This window comes from Pleurodeles waltl, chromosome 3_1 (assembly GCF_031143425.1).
Source record: "Pleurodeles waltl isolate 20211129_DDA chromosome 3_1, aPleWal1.hap1.20221129, whole genome shotgun sequence".
NCBI lineage: Eukaryota > Metazoa > Chordata > Amphibia > Caudata > Salamandridae > Pleurodeles > Pleurodeles waltl.
This window is the reverse complement of record NC_090440.1, coordinates 829,483,171-829,501,173: the sequence shown is the minus strand read 5'-3', so window position 1 is coordinate 829,501,173 and position 18,003 is coordinate 829,483,171. Positions and strand designations below refer to the sequence as shown.

At 42.2% G+C, this 18,003-nt stretch overlaps 1 protein-coding gene across 2 annotated transcripts in view; it reads right to left on the bottom strand.

Moving 5' to 3' along the window:
- NUCB2 (nucleobindin 2) overlaps window positions 1-14,386 on the bottom strand; it is a 467,074-nt gene extending 452,688 nt beyond the window's left edge. The window contains exons 1-2 of one of the 2 annotated variants that reach the window (XM_069223731.1): window positions 14,030-14,386; window positions 595-738 (exon numbers count right to left, since the gene is read on the bottom strand). In XM_069223731.1, the coding sequence (XP_069079832.1) occupies window positions 595-738 (144 nt within the window). In that variant the 5' untranslated portion in view covers window positions 14,030-14,386. The remainder of the gene's footprint in view (window positions 1-594; window positions 739-14,029) is intronic. The other variant, XM_069223732.1, reaches the window with a different exon arrangement.
- Between the last annotated feature and the right edge of the window lie 3,617 nt (window positions 14,387-18,003).

The window sequence follows — 18,003 nt, the reverse complement described above, 5'->3', positions numbered from 1 at the left end:
ACTAAATATCTATAAATTTTAAACTTTCATTTCTATGAAGCGGCAGAGCAGATTTACAACAGAACACAAAAAGCACGCTTTCTGAGTAAAGATCCATCTTTGTGCCAAATTTGGTTCAGCTGTGTGTTTTTTTTTTTTTGTTTTTTTTTTATCACTGTTCAATTTCCTGCATGGTAAATGCATGAGGAAAAAATTTGAGACCCCCCTCGTTCTTTCTTTCCCCATTGGACCATCCTTGACAGACACCCCTCCCCCGCCCCTCCCCCCAAACTTTCTAGGAAGGAGACTAGGCGGAAGAACTTATTTTTGGAAAGTTTCAGTAAAATTCTTCAAACGGCAACAAATTATTAGCAAAACAGAAAATGCTCTTCCTATGAAAATTCAGACTTACATATAATTAGATGTTGGCAACTGGCAGTGTACATATTATATAAATATTTTTTTATACATATGTATAATACACATATACACACACACACACATATATATATATATATACACACATTCATATACACACACACGCACGCCTAATAGCAATAGCATTGCTATCACTTAATGTCTAAGTAGCATATACAAGGACTTCACAGCACTTACTGAAGACTCTTTTTTCTCTTTTTCGACTTGTGGCTCTTCAATGACTTTTGTCTTGTCTTTATCTATTGGAACTGCTTTAGATGTAAACAAGATAAACGTCACCAACAGAAAATATTGGCTCAGGGTAGTTCTTTTGGATTGCATCTATAATACAAAAAGGAAAGAATGTTATGCGTGTAAATTTGATTACTTACTTTACAACTCCAATAACAGTTCAAAGTAAACATGAGCTTTTCTGGTCTGCAGTCATCAATATCCAGAAGTCTAACGAGTAACAAGAATACGGATGGGGTGCTGTGAAACATGGAAAAGAGCACTATGACGCGGCCAGGATTGACTACCATGTTGCACAGCAGCCCAGAATGCTTTGCAATATGACCAGAGGACATCAAACAAAGCCGAATAGCATTCAAGTCCATGCAAGCTATTTGGCTTTTATTAATGGGTTTTATTTTTTGTCCGACTAGAGGGAGTTTATGAGGGGGCGAGGGGGGAACCATGTGGGAAAGCAACACAAAATACATTTAGAGGAGGGTGGGGGCAAGCAACTAAAGTCAGTTGTCTGGGAGGAGGGTGGAGCAGCATCCAAAAGAGGGAGGAGGGCAGGTGGAAGAGCACAGACTGTGTGGGAGGGTCGGGAAGCACATCACTCAGAGTGTGCATGTTTTTTTTTTTTTTAAGATGTACCTGCAGGAGCATGTGGCTAATTGTAGGACACCAGCCACAGAAAGGAGACTGTACTTAGGCAATGCTTCAATGCAGGGACAAAGACGGAAGCCCGAGGAGCAGGTAGAAGAAAAGCAGGAGGTGGTGACCATTAAGAAGCAAGAAAACAAGAGTAATCTCCAGGCCAATCACGTGGGGTGGGGGGAGCCATTCTGTCAATAAAAGGAAAGTAAACAAGTACACTTGGTAGACTAGGTTGTCCTGCTGTCAACGTCTAGCCTGACATGCAATAAAGCCTAAAGACAGGAAAAGAGGCTTTATTTGAAGCTTGGAGAGGATAATTATTGGAAGACTACAGAATTTCTACTTGGTAAAAACGTTCTTGAATCTTGCTTTTAATCCACTTCCATTAATAACTTATAAAATACTTAACAGGTGGTGATTTTAAAAAAAAAATGTAGGCACAGAAATCTGTCTAAAATGAAACAAGTAGTTCTACTTAACTGCAATATTTTATCCATTTCGCCACATGTATGGGCATTCCTGTAAACACATGATGGTTATTCAGGTCATGATTCAGCCTTGAAAAAATATCTGGGGGTATAAATTGTCCAGGCTCAAATATATGTAGCATAAACTGTTTCACAAGTGGTTTTACATTACACTGTAGCCCAGTCTAAATTATTTAAAAAGGAAATACTGTTTGTACACTGGTTCCATAGTGTTGTAAGAGAATAGGGGCCGATTTAAAGTCTGGGGTAAAAACTGAATTTGGTATTGTTCCACACACAGGCTCATACTGTGTGGCTGAAAGAACGAGTCACAGACCTCGCCCTGCCAATGAACCCGTTTCCATGACATGCATTCAGTCACACCTCCTGCCCCTAATAGCCACTTCCTCATTAATTGTGCAACTTTCTTACTGCATCCATCCAGACCAACTGATGAGGTTATGGACTTTGGTTTCATTTGAAGGTTTCATTTGAAAACGTTTAGGTACACAAACGTCTCAATGACTAACTCATAGCCACACAGTACCATGTGCAGATAAATAAATCATCAGTTTTGAAGATTTACCAATCACATTTAGTAGTTCACCAACAGAGTCATACTGCGGCAGTCAGGAGAAGAAGTACAGTTTGCCCATAGCTGATACAAGTCCCCTTCCCTCTCAGAAAGGGTGGGAGTCTATGGCAATCAAGCTGGTACACGGCAGTCCACCAGGTTGAAATTATGTGGACAACAAATGAACCTGGGAACAGGAGATAAATGAGAAGGGTTAACCAATGAAAGGAGCACTGGGAAAGGCAAAAGAGAGCGGAAAAAGAACTTGGAAGGGTGTGATCACAGCAAGATAAAAGAGGCGAACTTGATGTTTGGCGGACATTGGAGTGGGCAGAGCTTGAAAGAGGGGAAGGTGACAAAAGTGTAAACCAGTACGCAGGTGCAGGTTAAGGAGCACCTGGTGGCAAGGAGAGGCATGGCCAAAGGGAAACGATTCACTCAAGTGTAAACCTTCCAATGGTGGATTAAGTACCCCAAACACAATACAAAGCTAATGTATGCCGGATACAAAGCTAATGTATGCTTTTACTCTAGAGGTTTGTGTGTGTTTTATCACAGTGGAAGCATGATGTCAGTGTTCAATTAGTATTTAGTCATCCTGAACATTACTCACAGTTTAGTCCCTCCCCACAAGCCAGAAAACCTACTCCCCAGGTAGCTTGATGCCAAAGCTGGCCCCAGGTATCTCCTGTGTTACACTAGTCAGTATTTTAGTTTGAACTCCTCTTTTCCAGTGCATGGTCACTCCGCGTTTTCATTATCACGGTTAATATTAGCAGTACTAAATGATGACCGCGCTATTATGTCACTGTCTCCAGTGCACTCCAGGTCTCACATAGTTGAATCTCAAGCTAAACACAGAAGTGTTGGTCTCAAGGAGGTCAAAGGAGGCTCAAAATTCCACCTACATCAACAGCATAGTCTCTTTGTTGGTAAGATGAAGTTATCTGCTTTAGTGGGCATGTTTGTTGTGTATTGTGCTTATGGTTCCAGTTAGAGAACACAACCAGTGTCTAATTTCATGTGTCTCCATCTCCTTTCATCTCTTGGCCAAGGCGACATCAACTACATGCACTCCACAAACAGGGGCGTCAATGACGTGAACACTTTCACCTCAGTTCCAAATCCACTCAGGGACTTCAGCAACTTTGCAAACTTGCATAGCTCACTTTATTCCTCACTTACCTCCAGGTTGTCCTCGATTGGTCCCACATCACTGTTCCAGTTACAGTACTGGAGAAGGTCTTCAGGAAAGGAAGATAGACAATAAGGTGGTCTTCAGCATAGTTCCAAAGGGGCCAAATCGAGCACAAAGATAAGGTCCGTTTAGAATCTCAGGACTGTGTTATAACAAAATTAGAGCCACAATTGGCTTCCTCATCGTCACCTACACACAAGCAAGGGAACTGGGTATGCAGATGTCCTTTCTATTAGGGTGAAGGCACTCAAGTTCTGAACCTTCATTGACAACAAAAAGGAGACGTGTCAAACATGTTTAGTGGTTTCGGATTCATCTGGAGGTTTTGTACATATATGATACTGGAACAAATGATGGCCGAGCATTTTCTCAACAATCAAGACTGCCGTGATGGTCTTTGCTAAAATAGAGGCATCAGAAACTGCTCTCTGCGAGAGTTGGACAACTGGGAAAATCACTATTTTTGGCTAATGTCCGACTATTGTCCACGTTCAAATTGAGCACTAAATTCTTAAGACAGATGAAAACAAAAACCATCTATAACACATTATTTTACAGACGCTATTTAAACCTCACTACAATCAATTATCAAGTGCTGTAGAGAAAAGTGACTTACAAGTATTCTTTGACAAAAGAGCTGCACAGTAATAGAAATTAGTAAACAAGTGCATGTCCCACTATCCTGAACATGGGTTTGAAAAATACAGGGTATAAATGCCACAACAGACACCAATGCAGCCAGCAAATAAAGCCATATCTTATCAATAACAAAATGTAAATTAGGGCAGGAAACCCGCTACAGCAGAGACTTTATAACTGGTTAGCATTATTTAAATTCCTGCTGGTGGTCACAAGCTGAAGGCAGGAACTTCTAAATGATCTGGCATGCAGAGAATGCACATAAAAAGTTACTTTTTCAGTTTTGCAAAACGGTGAATGTGAGTGGGCCCTATAAATATACTCCAAGCCTCTTAGCCAGGATACAAAAATGCACAAATCAACTCAATAACATCTGGAAAGGTCATGAACAAAATAAAATTAAAAAATAAAAACACCTTACCACATCCAGCTCCAAATTCAGGAAAACGGAAGACCTCAAGTAATCTAAAACATAACTTAAACGCACACATCATCCCACAAAATCAAACCAATTTCAACTCCAACTTAATAGGTATTCCTGGTAACAGCAACTTTGGCATGTCAGATTACCTGCTGTATCAGGTCAACAAAGAGGAATCAAATTCTAGTTCTACCTGTCACATTAAAATGATGCAACACAATAGACAGTGCAATCTATTCCCCATAACGATAGTGCAATCCATTCAACGGAATGACAGTGGAAGAAACATCACAGGCTACCACCAACTGGTTCCATTTCAGTCATGTAAACCACATCTGCGAGTCTGTATACACAGTGCCATATTCAAAAGTACAGTAATAGTGTGCACTATAGAAAAACGCTCTCCATCACAATCAAAATGCTCTTTTAAACCTAATAACGTCTTGGCACACAGAAATCTGACTTACCACAGCTTATGCAATGAATTCAAATTCATAATGCAGCTCTGCAGTGCCCAGATCACTGTGCTAGTAACCATCTAATCTTTATCAAAATTTTGATTTTGAGAATTTCAAGTCAATAAACACAACAATAAATACGTACTGCCCATCTTCAAACACCAACTTAAAACTCTCCCTCCCACGCTTAACAGTCTAGCATTCATGGAAACTGCAAAGAATGAGGCAGGAAGTAAAGACATATAGCATCCTCTTCTGCGGATCCAACGCAAGGGTGTGGAACTGCTACTGCCCAACACCCGGAACATATAGTTTAGGGTCAAGGACAACAAGTATGTATGTTTATTTTAACCACAGGACAAGACACTGCTTTGTAAAGCGGGTTATGCTTCCATATGTACAGGGAGTGCAGAATTATTAGGCAAATGAGTATTTTGACCACATCATCCTCTTTATGCATGTTGTCTTACTACAAGCTGTATAGGCTCGAAAGCCTACTACCAATTAAGCATATTAGGTGATGTGCATCTCTGTAATGAGAAGGGGTGTGGTCTAATGACATCAAGACCCTATATCAGGTGTGCATAATTATTAGGCAACTTCCTTTCCTTTGGCAAAATGGGTCAAAAGAAGGACTTGACAGGCTCAGAAGAGTCAAAAATAGTGAGATATCTTGCAGAGGGATGCAGCACTCTTAAAATTGCAAAGCTTCTGAAGCGTGATCATCGAACAATCAAGCGTTTCATTCAAAATAGTCAACAGGGTCGCAAGAAGCGTGTGGAAAAACCAAGGCGCAAAATAACTGCCCATGAACTGAGAAAAGTCAAGCGTGCAGCTGCCACGATGCCACTTGCCACCAGTTTGGCCATATTTCAGAGCTGCAACATCACTGGAGTGCCCAAAAGCACAAGGTGTGCAATACTCAGAGACATGGCCAAGGTAAGAAAGGCTGAAAGACGACCACCACTGAACAAGACACACAAGCTGAAACGTCAAGACTGGGCCAAGAAATATCTCAAGACTGATTTTTCTAAGGTTTTATGGACTGATGAAATGAGAGTGAGTCTTGATGGGCCAGATGGATGGGCCCGTGGCTGGATTGGTAAAGGGCAGAGAGCTCCAGTCCGACTCAGACGCCAGCAAGGTGGAGGTGGAGTACTGGTTTGGGCTGGTATCATCAAAGATGAGCTTGTGGGGCCTTTTCGGGTTGAGGATGGAGTCAAGCTCAACTCCCAGTCCTACTGCCAGTTCCTGGAAGACACCTTCTTCAAGCAGTGGTACAGGAAGAGGTCTGCATCCTTCAAGAAAAACATGATTTTTATGCAGGACAATGCTCCATCACACGTGTCCAAGTACTCCACAGCGTGGCTGGCAAGAAAGGGTATAAAAGAAGGAAATCTAATGACATGGCCTCCTTGGTCACCTGATCTGAACCCCATTGAGAACCTGTGGTCCATCATCAAATGTGAGATTTACAAGGAGGGAAAACAGTACACCTCTCTGAACAGTGTCTGGGAGGCTGTGGTTGCTGCTGCACGCAATGTTGATGGTGAACAGATCAAAACACTGACAGAATCCATGGATGGCAGGCTTTTGAGTGTCCTTGCAAAGAAAGGTGGCTATATTGGTCACTGATTTTTTTTTGTTTTGTTTTTGAATGTCAGAAATGTATATTTGTGAATGTTGAGATGTTATATTGGTTTCACTGGTAATAATAAATAATTGAAATGGGTATATATTTTTTTTTGTTGAGTTGCCTAATAATTATGCACAGTAATAGTCTCCTGCACACACAGATATCCCCCTAACATAGCTAAAACTAAAAACAAACTAAAAACTACTTCCAAAAATATTCAGCTTTGATATTAATGAGTTTTTTGGGTTCATTGAGAACATGGTTGTTGTTCAATAATAAAATTAATCCTCAAAAATACAACTTGCCTAATAATTCTGCACTCCCTGTATAATATGTTGAAATTTGAATATATGGCTCATTAATGCAACGTTTGTATTGCTAGAATAAGCGATCTCAAAAATAGAATTAACTGTTTGCTCATCTTGAATTAACGGGAGTGATTCCAATATACAAAAAAGTATAAACATTTGCAAAATTTAACTAACTGTGGCTATTCATAGTGCTTCTAGAATGCTCTTTTATTTAATGAAAATACATGCAGAAGAAAGTAGATAAGATTGGCGATTTTATTTCGTAAGCAAAAAAAATTTACCCAAAAATATTTTAACTAAGAAAACAAGCATTGACAAAGCCAACAGGTCTCAACCCTGTATTGTGAGTCCTGAGCAGTTGGCTTCGATAATGATTTGTATTGTAGTTTTGGGTTACAGTGGTACTGAACCTGCTGAACATAATGATGTTTCAGCCCAATAAGTGTAATTGTGTAGGGTACTGGTGGGAAAGGAAGGAGAGGCCTGTTTGTTGGGGGTGGGGCCAAGAACAAAAGTATCTTGTATTTGGCTGTGTATGAAAAAGACAATGCGCATAAATAAGCAAAGTTTGCATTTTTTTTAAAGACTAAAACGGCAGTGGTTCAGAATAACAAATTTTAGGAATTCATAACAGGTTAAACAATTAGGCCCGGAAGCCTAATTGTACTGGTATACTGTTGTGAATTCCGTTTTCTCACAACTAAAATACATGAGTATATTCACTCATAAAAATCTGCAGGGCAAATGTCAAATATACTTGTTGAAAACGTATTTCTCTTTTTTCCACATAGTGCATCATTTATGAGGTGCTGCAAAGTTGCAATGCAAGATCCAGCATCACTGTGGATCCCGTCGGCGAGGGCTTGTGATGCAAAGTCAGGCGTCAAGCATGCATTGCGCAAACAAAGCGAGGCTGCAGTGCAAGAACCATCATCATCAAGGCTGCCGTCAATAACAGATGCAAAGGCCTGCATTGGGAAAGTTTCGCACAGGCAGGGGTTCCGATATAGGCTGCCAGGTTGATGCAGAGTCCTTTGTATTGGGAGAACCATCGTAGCAAAGACAATGCGTCAGTGGTGGCTGGGGTTGAGCCACACAGCACAGGAGATAAGTCAATTCTGCTGGATCCACAGATGGGTTGGGAGCATCTTCAGGCACACTTCCAATGATCCAGGGCTGGGGTGGCATCACTTGGCAGATTAGGACTTACATCTGGCAGGGTCCAAATGCTGGGTTCAAGGTTATTGGAGCCTTCTGCCCCTGAGGCTCTAGTCATGAGGCAGCCAACTAGCCCTTAAAGTCACTTTATAGTCCTTGGTTCACAGATGCAGGTCCAGTCCTTCTCACCCAGAAAAACAGAAATCAGCACAGCAGGGCAGCAGTTCCTTCTGATTAGCAGTCCAACAAAGCGGCAGACCTTTCAGCAGCAGAAGATTCCTTCTTCCTGGCAGAGTATCTAGGTTTTTTTGCGCCGGTTTTGAAAAATCATAAAAATGTTACTAGACCTGTAGGTCAAGTAGCTTCAATAATCTACTCGACCTTTCTGTAATGTACTTGACCCAGAAACAGGTATCAAATTATGTGACCCTAAGCAAATTTGGTATTTTACAGTTGCCTTTTATTTCATTCTCACATGAGTGCACCTTCAGATATGTGAATCCAGCATTTCGGCTGTAAAAAAATCCTCTTGTTTGATTAAATACACTAAAGATTTGCTCCATGTGTAATAAATCTAGACCACATATAGGGTACACAAGATCCATGCATGACTTGCCTCTTAGTTTACTAATAACTTTGCCTTCGGGGAGAAGCATTTCTTTAAACACTCACTTTTACTAAATATATTACTAAAGCATGATGTGGTTGCGTATTGTCATTTACAGTCAGTAAATTTCCAAGAAATGTCCAAAAACCTTCCCACTAACTTGCAGCTTTACTGACAAAACTATATGGTGTATTAGCAATAATCTGTGAAAACTGGGTTTCAGAAAACATCATTAGCACATCACCAGGTAAAGTGTTCTGACTTTTTTCACTCTATTAAAATATTTGTTTCATCTCAAACAAGTAGAAAAAATGGTCTTTCACAGCTACTGAAATGTATTTTTAAATGTTTGTAAAGTTGACTTAGTCATATAAATGTGTATTAGGAAAAACCTGATTCCGAAAGCCTTTCATTTCACATAGATCAGACAGTTCACCTTACAAAATCCTGGAACGCTGAAGTCACAAGGAAAAGAATATGCATTACAAGAAGAAAAACTGACTTTTGACCGCTATCTCTAAACACAGAGCAAATGTGACAAGAATAAGATTTAGAGGCATCTTAATTGCTAATTCAGTTTCTGACTTAACAGAACACCTGTTCTTTGTCCACTCCCCAGAAGGGTCAGTTGGAATCTAAAAATAGCTCGACCTCATAAAATAAAACTCGCCATAGCAAGTGGTCGAGTAGATTTTTCAAGCCCTGCTGCGGTCCAATATGTATAACTGAAGGTTCCTCTGGAAGGTGGAAGAAGCTTCTAGAGTGTTCCCTTTGAAGTCTCCAGGCATCCTGCCTTCCCTGTCCTGGCTCCAGACTAACTTATGGGGGTATGCAGCCCTTTGTGTGGAGGCAGGACAGAACCTATTCAAGTTTAAGTAGGCCTGTGCCCAGCTCCATCCTCCTATCCTGCCAGTGATGGTCCATCCAGGCACACCTAAACTCTCTATTGTGTGCGACTGTGTAAGAGGAATACATAAAGCCAAACTGTCAGCAACACCCAGGCATGTGACCCAGGAATAGGCTACAGGCACTAAATGGCTAAGGCATAAAAATGCCAACTTCCTAAATTGTAATTTAAAATCCGCCTTTACCACGAGAAAGGTGTTTCATTACAATTGCAAAGACACCAAATATGAACTGGTTACATAATCTCATTTGGAAATTACATCTTATCAAATATTATAAGGTAACTCCAATGTCATCTTATGGGAGAGATAGGCCTTGCAGTAGTGAAAAACAAATGTAAATGTTTTTAACTCCCAGGACCTGTAAAACGTAAGAGTAGATGTCCTACTTTTTAAATACATTTTACCCTGCCTTCTGGGCTGTCCAAGGTCTACCCTACGGGTGACAAATGCATCACAAATTAAGGTTTGAGCCTGGTGAAAGGTTTATTTTGCCAGATCAAACAGTGAGTTTGAAACTGCACACAGAGGCTGCAATGGCAGGCCGAAGACACATTAAACTTAATTAAACTGGAAGTAAGGCAATGTTACCAGGTTTTAAGGAGTGAGACCATGCACTATAGCACTTGTTAGCAATGGTAAAGTGCTCAGGGTCTTAAGGCCAGCGAAAACGAGATCAGCAAAAATGGAAGAAGGCAAAAGGTCTGGGAAAACACCACCTTAAGTCAGACAGGTTTAACAGTAAGTAAGTATAATGGGATGGCAAGACTGCCAGATGTAGATGGAAGAGATGTGGTTTGGGGTATACAGATATCCATATTAAAAAAAAAAAAAAAACATACACACAAAAAATGAAAAAAGAATTACTAGACTCCTCAAAAAACTAAAGAATGTAACAGATGCCACAAGCTGGAAATTAAGTACAAGGGGGTAGACCATAAAACAATACAGTGAGATGAAAAAGGAGCTCAACAATTAGAAGTCTTAACAAGTGAGTTAATAGCCTTGTAAAAGGGAGGGTATCCTACATAAAGCAGGTATGTTATTGCCTACCAAAGGCAAGTAACGGCTACAGGGCACTCCCTGAAGACAGAACTCAAACAACAGGCTTTATTTTTGGACTTGGGCTCATCTTCATACCAAAGAGTGCCTCCTTGCTTAGAATTACTGATTGTGTGTTAGGGTTAGGGAAAGTCGTATGAATCAGAGGATGAAAATACAGTTTGTGCTATTCTTCCGTCATCTAAACCAGGTTTTCAGTTCATGATATATCATCACAAAGGCTTCTCCCTAAATTAGAGGAGCACTGCACCATTACTCAAAAGTAACAACTTAATACAATGTACACATCCAATGGGACACAAAGGATACACAACAAAACAATCTCTATTTACAGTGTCTTCTAAGGTGTGTGTGGTGTGAGGAGAGCAGAGTGTGAGGGGCTTTCGAGTCAGTCTCTTCTAGAGTAATACACACAATGGGCTGATCAGTCAGACTTTCGTACAGAATCAGGATGGGAATGGCTGACCAAACAGAATTTCTGAGAATACCACTTTTGATGGATCAGGAGCAGAAGGGCGAAGAGGTAGTATGATGAACAAAGTGAACTATGAGAGATAAAAAAAGGATAGAATGAGAAAGAGAAAGGAATGAGGAAGATAAGCAGGGAAAAAGGTTGAGGACAAGAGCAATAAGAAGAGAAGGGAATGTGATTTGAGCCACACAGTAATATTATCACTACAGAAAGAGGGAGGAAAACCACTACTGTGAGATAGAATTTGAGAGCAAAAAAGGAGCTGATAAGGAAATAGAGGAAAAATGTACTATATGCGGAAAACGTGTTTTACAATGCCCCATTTTTCTCATTCCTTTTTCTAAAAGCTCTTCGGTGGTAGAAATTGACATACCTGCCCAGCAACATTTGCATCATTCGAGCTCACTCACTGCACTTACTTGCTGCGTGCAGTATAGGTAATGGCATGCAAAGAAATTTCAATACATGAACAAAGTGAGCAATCTGTCAGGGCCCACACCTTTGTACCTCCCTCCCCCCCACCACCACCTGGTACAAAGATTGGTATAGTCACAAGGCTTTCTGTCTCTCTCTCTTGTATCTCTAACGCTTTCTAGCTCTACCTACCCCTAACTCGCTCTCTACCAATATTTCTTTCCATGCCTCACTTATCCCTTGTTCTATCATCTCCTTCTCCCTACACGGCTCACTCTCTTTATCTTGCACAACTCCTCTACTTGACTGTAACTTACTTTTACCTCCTGCTATCTTCCATGGCTCCTGCTCTACTTCACCTTTCTCTACTTCAACTCTGCCTTTATATTGTATTTCAATACACCAATTAGAAAATCATCATCTTTATTTCTACCTCTTACACTCTTTACCTCAACTCTCTCATAACACTAGCTTGTGAGCTTGAATCAACAGGAAATAAGTAGTACATTTAAAGTTTATGCAAGTAAAAGACCCCAAAATATGCCTTGCCGGGGTACGCTACCATTTTTAAAATGCCACTACTTGTATGGCGGTATTTGGCAGGACTGTTTGAGTTGCCAATTCAGCCGTGTTAGTGTGATGATAATAAGTAGATGAAAGTGAGTTGCAGTGAACGGCAGGGAAACGTGGTATCAATGAACGCAGAAATGACAATAGGAGCAGTGAATTACAGTGACACCTGCAGTCAAAATGCATTAAACAAAGTATGTGAACTGTGCTGCTGCATGCAGTGGGGCGTGGTCAGTGAGTGTGGGGGTCAAAGGTGTGGCTAAATTTTTTTTTATTTTGTATGATTTTTTTGGTCTTTTACCAGTATGTAACTACATATAAAATAACATGAATCTTTAAAGAAAAATATATTTTAAAAGTTGGTAATCAATGGGAAATGCAATATAGTACATTACACACAATATGAGATAGCCTCTACAAAATGTATCTTTCACAATATAGATTTTAGTAATATCCAGAGTGTATTACAACATTTTTTTTTACATTACTGTTCCTTCAACATCTCCAGGTGTTGTAAGTGAGACAGAAATACAATTTAAGCAGGCACTTCACAACCCAGTTGTTAACTGTTTGCGCTAACATTCAAAAAGAATAAATCTTTGTCATCACAAAGCTTCGAGGGATTAGGTAAATTAAAGCCAGTACTGGCCCCAAAGCATCCTTTACATTTGCAGATTAGCTTGTGCCGTACATTTGCAGATTAGCTTGTGGCGCACATTTGCATTTCTTTCAGGTAAACAGGCATCCTTTCAGGAAGGCTTGTTTAGCTGTCTGCCTAGCTTCGATTTCACAGGATAGGAGACTCACTGAAGGACACTTGAACTGAGGCGTTTAAATTGTCAGAATTACAAAAAGTAGGGGACCCGTGTTTCATAAAAGTATGGGTACGTTGTGCCCCTCCAATCCTGCCCACTTCGACCACTGAATGACACACAATAAATAAAAAAATCACAAAAAAAAACAAAAACACACCGGTGTGTGGTTGTTTAACAGAGAAAACTATGGGCGGTGACAGTGAGAGGTATCAGATGGGAACAACTGGTTGTGGATTGCAGTAAGGTGCAAGTGATGGCAAGCAGGTAAAAGCCGGGTGAGAACGATGGACAGCGACAGTGTGATAGCGAGAGCCAAATCATGATAGAGCAAATCTAGAAATCAGTGGATGACAGCAAAACGGATTACGGTAATAAGAGGCAGTGCTTGGCGGCGATGTTCGCAGTGAATGGAATGGAAAACAGCGGGTATCAATGACTGAAGTTGGGGGCGGGGGGCAACACATGAGGACGCGGATAGAATGAACAGGCAATTTATGTGATTGGAGTGTGATGAAAGCGAGGTACATGCGGTGCGGTGTGGCGTTATGAATGGCACAGGGTAGAGGGATAGCAAAGGGAGAACTAGAGAGCAAAAGCGAAAGTTGGACCGCAGGGGGGTAAGTGGAGTGCGAAAGGTGATGAGGAACAAACTCCTGTCAGCTGAGTGACAGTGATGAGCATGAGGCAAAGTGACAATGGACAGATGCAGAGAGTTTGAGAGACGCAGCGGGTACTGGAGTGCATGACTGTAGAAGGCAGTAGGAGATGGAAAGAAGCAGAAAGTAATGATAGAGGAGAATAGCAGGGCAGTCAGTGGATCACAGTTGGAGCGTGTGGAGTTGTAGCACGGCAGAGGGGGTAATGACGGAATACACTGCAGGAGTGTTAGCGTAGCGAAAACACAAAATTACAGTGAAGGCACTCACTGTTCGTTGGGTTTCAGTATTGGTTTGTCAATGGCAGAGAAGGCAGTTATTTTCTATGACAGGAGCAGAAAACAGAAGTTAACATGCCACGTCCTTTCCACCTGTCTCTTACCTTCCTGGCTGTGACTCTTCAGCGTTCTGAGTGGCCGTTCTACTGAAAAACAGATTTTCTTCACAACTTCACTAGCCGGGTCCAAAAAAAAAAGGATGAACTCTGTGACGTGTGCACGTTACGGATTGACGTTTCACGGCCCTTCAGTGCGCGTGCTCCAAACACACCTGTGTTTATGGAAGTCAGTGAGCCGTGCTGAGGTTTCAGGTGCTTTCAGTTCAGCACCTAGAAGGCAACTGACGTTTCATGAACAAGTTAGGTGGCACATGAAATATAACGCTTGTGCCACCTTCCAAAATACACGGCTGTGATGCATTAATTTCGTGGTTGTTCCAGCTATTTGAGAAGCGCATGCGCAGAAATAAAAACGCGTGCACACGAATAATTGGGCCACGTTGCGTTGTGAGGAAAAAGAAGAAATGGGGTGGATGCTGACAGCGCGTGATGGTTCAGGGTGCTGGAAGGCATAAGAGAAAAGTACACAGTACAGGGAAAGTGAGAAAGAGCAGTACCGGTGTCTAAAATAAGAGGGAAAGTGAGCAGCGTTAGAAATGTGTTTGTGAAGTTGCAGTAGGTTTAGTCTAATAATAATTTATGGTTTCTGCGTGTTGAATAGATTTTTACAATAGATCTGCAGTTAATATTTAATAATGTTCAGCCGAGTAGCGCACCTGATTCAGGAAAGACCCCAAAACCCACTCCACTGTTAACCCCCTGTTTCATGTCCTGATCCGAGTCATTACTTTTAAGGCGGACCCACCTCAACCAGTTGAGAAAAGCAGGAAGTGGATGGAGGAACCGCTCCCACTCTTTGGGTGGTGTAAACACGCTCCTAACCACATCACTTTTTTACCTCCTGTCCAATGTACCCCCTATTTTTTTTTCCTGTGTGTTGCGCAATGTAAAGTCTCTGTGCACTGCAGCTAAGGCTGTGTGAGCCAAGAAACTGACCATGCGTGCAACAGTTAGCTGTGGTTCCACTTTAGGCCAAACAGGCATGTACTCGCGTTTCTTTATTAGCATTTAGTATGCTACACAGGTTTCTAAATCTGCATTGTTTGTTACTCCTTCTGTGATGCAGCTTTTTCCCGACATTCATGCTGCACAAGAGGTAGAGCTATACTAACTAGGAAGTTCATAGGGAGGGCTGAGCCAGATACGATCCATTAGAATATCTCACATGAAATGATACCGCAAAGGTATTTCATTAAGAGCTGCATTTCATTTTCTGTAGCAGACTAGATGATACCAGAGCAAAATGAGGATGACAGACTTTGACACCATTTGACTTATGCATCAGACTACCAAAACCCTGACACCCATCAGTATCTAAAGGGAGTGTTTGAACTTGTCTCCCTGACCCTATGTGCATATGTGGTGGAATTGAGGAGACGAGCACACACTCTGATTATGGCCCTTTGGGGAGGCTACAGACAACACTATTGTACCATTCCCGGCAGCACCAATTCGAAGAATGTCCTTATAGTATTGCACATGTGCAGCAGTACTTTAAGTGTACAGAAATTGGTGGGGAATCTCTAAAAGGGGCATGGGCAAAGAAATGTGCATTTTTGTTTTTTTAAGTGTCTTCAGGTGATGTTTTCTGTCTGTAGGGCCTGTGCACCGATTCACTTAGAATGATCAAGATGATCTTTATCCACTAGTGGACTGACTGGGCCAAGAAAACCAGAAGCCATCCCTGCAGGAGCATCAGCTGTTTGTAAACACAAAGCCCAGAGAACTTTACACAAAACATTATTACCAAGCTCTTGAATTATGCCAACAATGTGAATTAGTGCATGACCATAAGCAAATACATTAATCAGAGATGTCACTGCTGCTTGTACACCGCTGTTGCCGCCACCCCATCACTGAAACTAATTTAGCAAGTGGCATGTGCATGAGCCACTTGCTGAGCTCCTTGTGACCCTCTGCATCCCCCTAAACACTGCCTGTTCCACAGTGAAGTGCTCCTCCACACTTGATTGCCTCCGCTTCTCCCTGGATTCCCAAACTCGCTAATGACCTTTATTTTTTTGTGTAGGTGCGCATTTTTAAAAGCAGCTGCAAATATCTTTCGCCTGACCTGTGAAGTGTGCGCACTTTACAATCTAGATTGCGCGCTCTGGAAAGTTAAGGTGCACTGCTCCTGTCTGATGTGGGACCTCTCTCAGATTTGGGTGCAAGACACTGCACTTTTCTTCACCTTGCAGCCTTGCCAAGTGTTTTGCTTTCCTTCTCTTATCTTATGACCGAGCTGACAAAACATCTCTGGAATGCACTTATTAGTTTTAAAGAAGACATTTATTATTTTTATTACTTCACCACGAGGTTCCTGAAAGACAAAATTAGTAGATTGGAAGCACACGTTAAAAAGTAGTCACAGCAGTGAAAGCAAAATATATCAAAGTACTTCTCAGTTGCAATGCACACAGCAAATACATGTGATTATATTATAGCATAACTTCAAAGCAAAGCATAAAAGTCAAAATTGCATCACCGTAGGGCCTATCACTCCGCTTCATCTTTCTAAAGCCAGCAAGTTGATGACTCTGGTTCAACTGCGAGAAAGAGATTTTCCACCCAAACGGGAGACAGGCAACTGACGTCCGTTTCTGCCTGAAGTCCTGGAAGATCCTCTCTTGCTGCTGCCCAGGACCATCGTTCCAAAAACGTACCCCCTCCTCTCAGACTTGGGAAATGAAAACAAGCCTTTGGAGACTAACCAGATCTCCTAGACCCATCCTCTTCCCAAGGCGGAACAGAAAAGAAAACACCAAATGTACGCTCTCTTATCAGCTAGGGTTTGGTGTGAACTCAGTTTGAAAAACACAGCTTGGTCTATCATGTGGAAAAACACAGCTTGGAAAAACACAGCTCATCTGCAATGTCTCAACTGCAATGTCTAACTCCATGTTAAAGCCAATAGGCAGCTAACCTAAATACCAAATGTAATGTCTAATGCCATGTTAAAGCCAATAGGCAGCTGACCTACGTACCAAATGTAATGTCTAATGCCATGTTAAAACCAATAGGCAGCTAACCTAAATACCAAATGTAGGGGGTCATTCTAACCCTGGCGGTCGTCGACCGCCAGGGCTAAAATGACGGGGGCACCGCCAACAGGCTGGCGGTGCCCCGCAGGGCATTCTGACCGCGGCGGTTCGGCCGCGGTCAGAAGTGGAAAACCGGCGGTCTCCCGCCGGTTTTCCGCTGCCCTTCTGAATCCTCCATGGTGGCGCAGCTCGCTGCGTCGCCATGGGGATTCAGACACCCCATACCGCCATCCTGTTCCTGGCGGTTCGCCCGCCAGGAACAGGATGGCGGTATGGGGTGTCGTGGGGCCCCTGGGGGCCCCTGCAGTGCCCATGCCAATGGCATGGGCACTGCAGGGGCCCCCGTAAGAGGGCCCCACAATGAATTTCACTGTTTGCATTGCAGACAGTGAAATTTGCGACGGGTGCCACTGCACCCGTCGCACCTTCCCACTCCGCCGGCTCCATTCGGAGCCGGCGTCCTCGTGGGAAGGTTGTTTTACACTGGGCTGGCGGGCGGCCTTTTGGCGGTCGCCCACCAGCCCAGTGTAAAACCCAGAATACCCGCAGCGGTCTAATGACCGCGGTGCGGTATTCTGGAGGGGGGAACTCTGGCGGGCGGCTTCCGCCGCCCGCTAGGGTGATAATCACCCCGTAATGTCTAATGCCATGTTAAAGCCAATAGGCAGCTAAACTGAATACAACATGTAATGTGCTACTGGTGAAAATTGAGCAACTAATATGTGCAGTGGTGAAACACAAAGTCATTGGTCAAACACAATTAATAGCATAACACCAAGTGCCACACATCAGGGATTAGACGAACATATTTTAGTGCTGGTTCCCACATCAGTGTAATGCAATACATTAGTCACGCAGTATAGCGCCCTTGGGCCTACCCCACAAGGAGCTCTTAACAAAGCTGCATTTAAGCAGCCA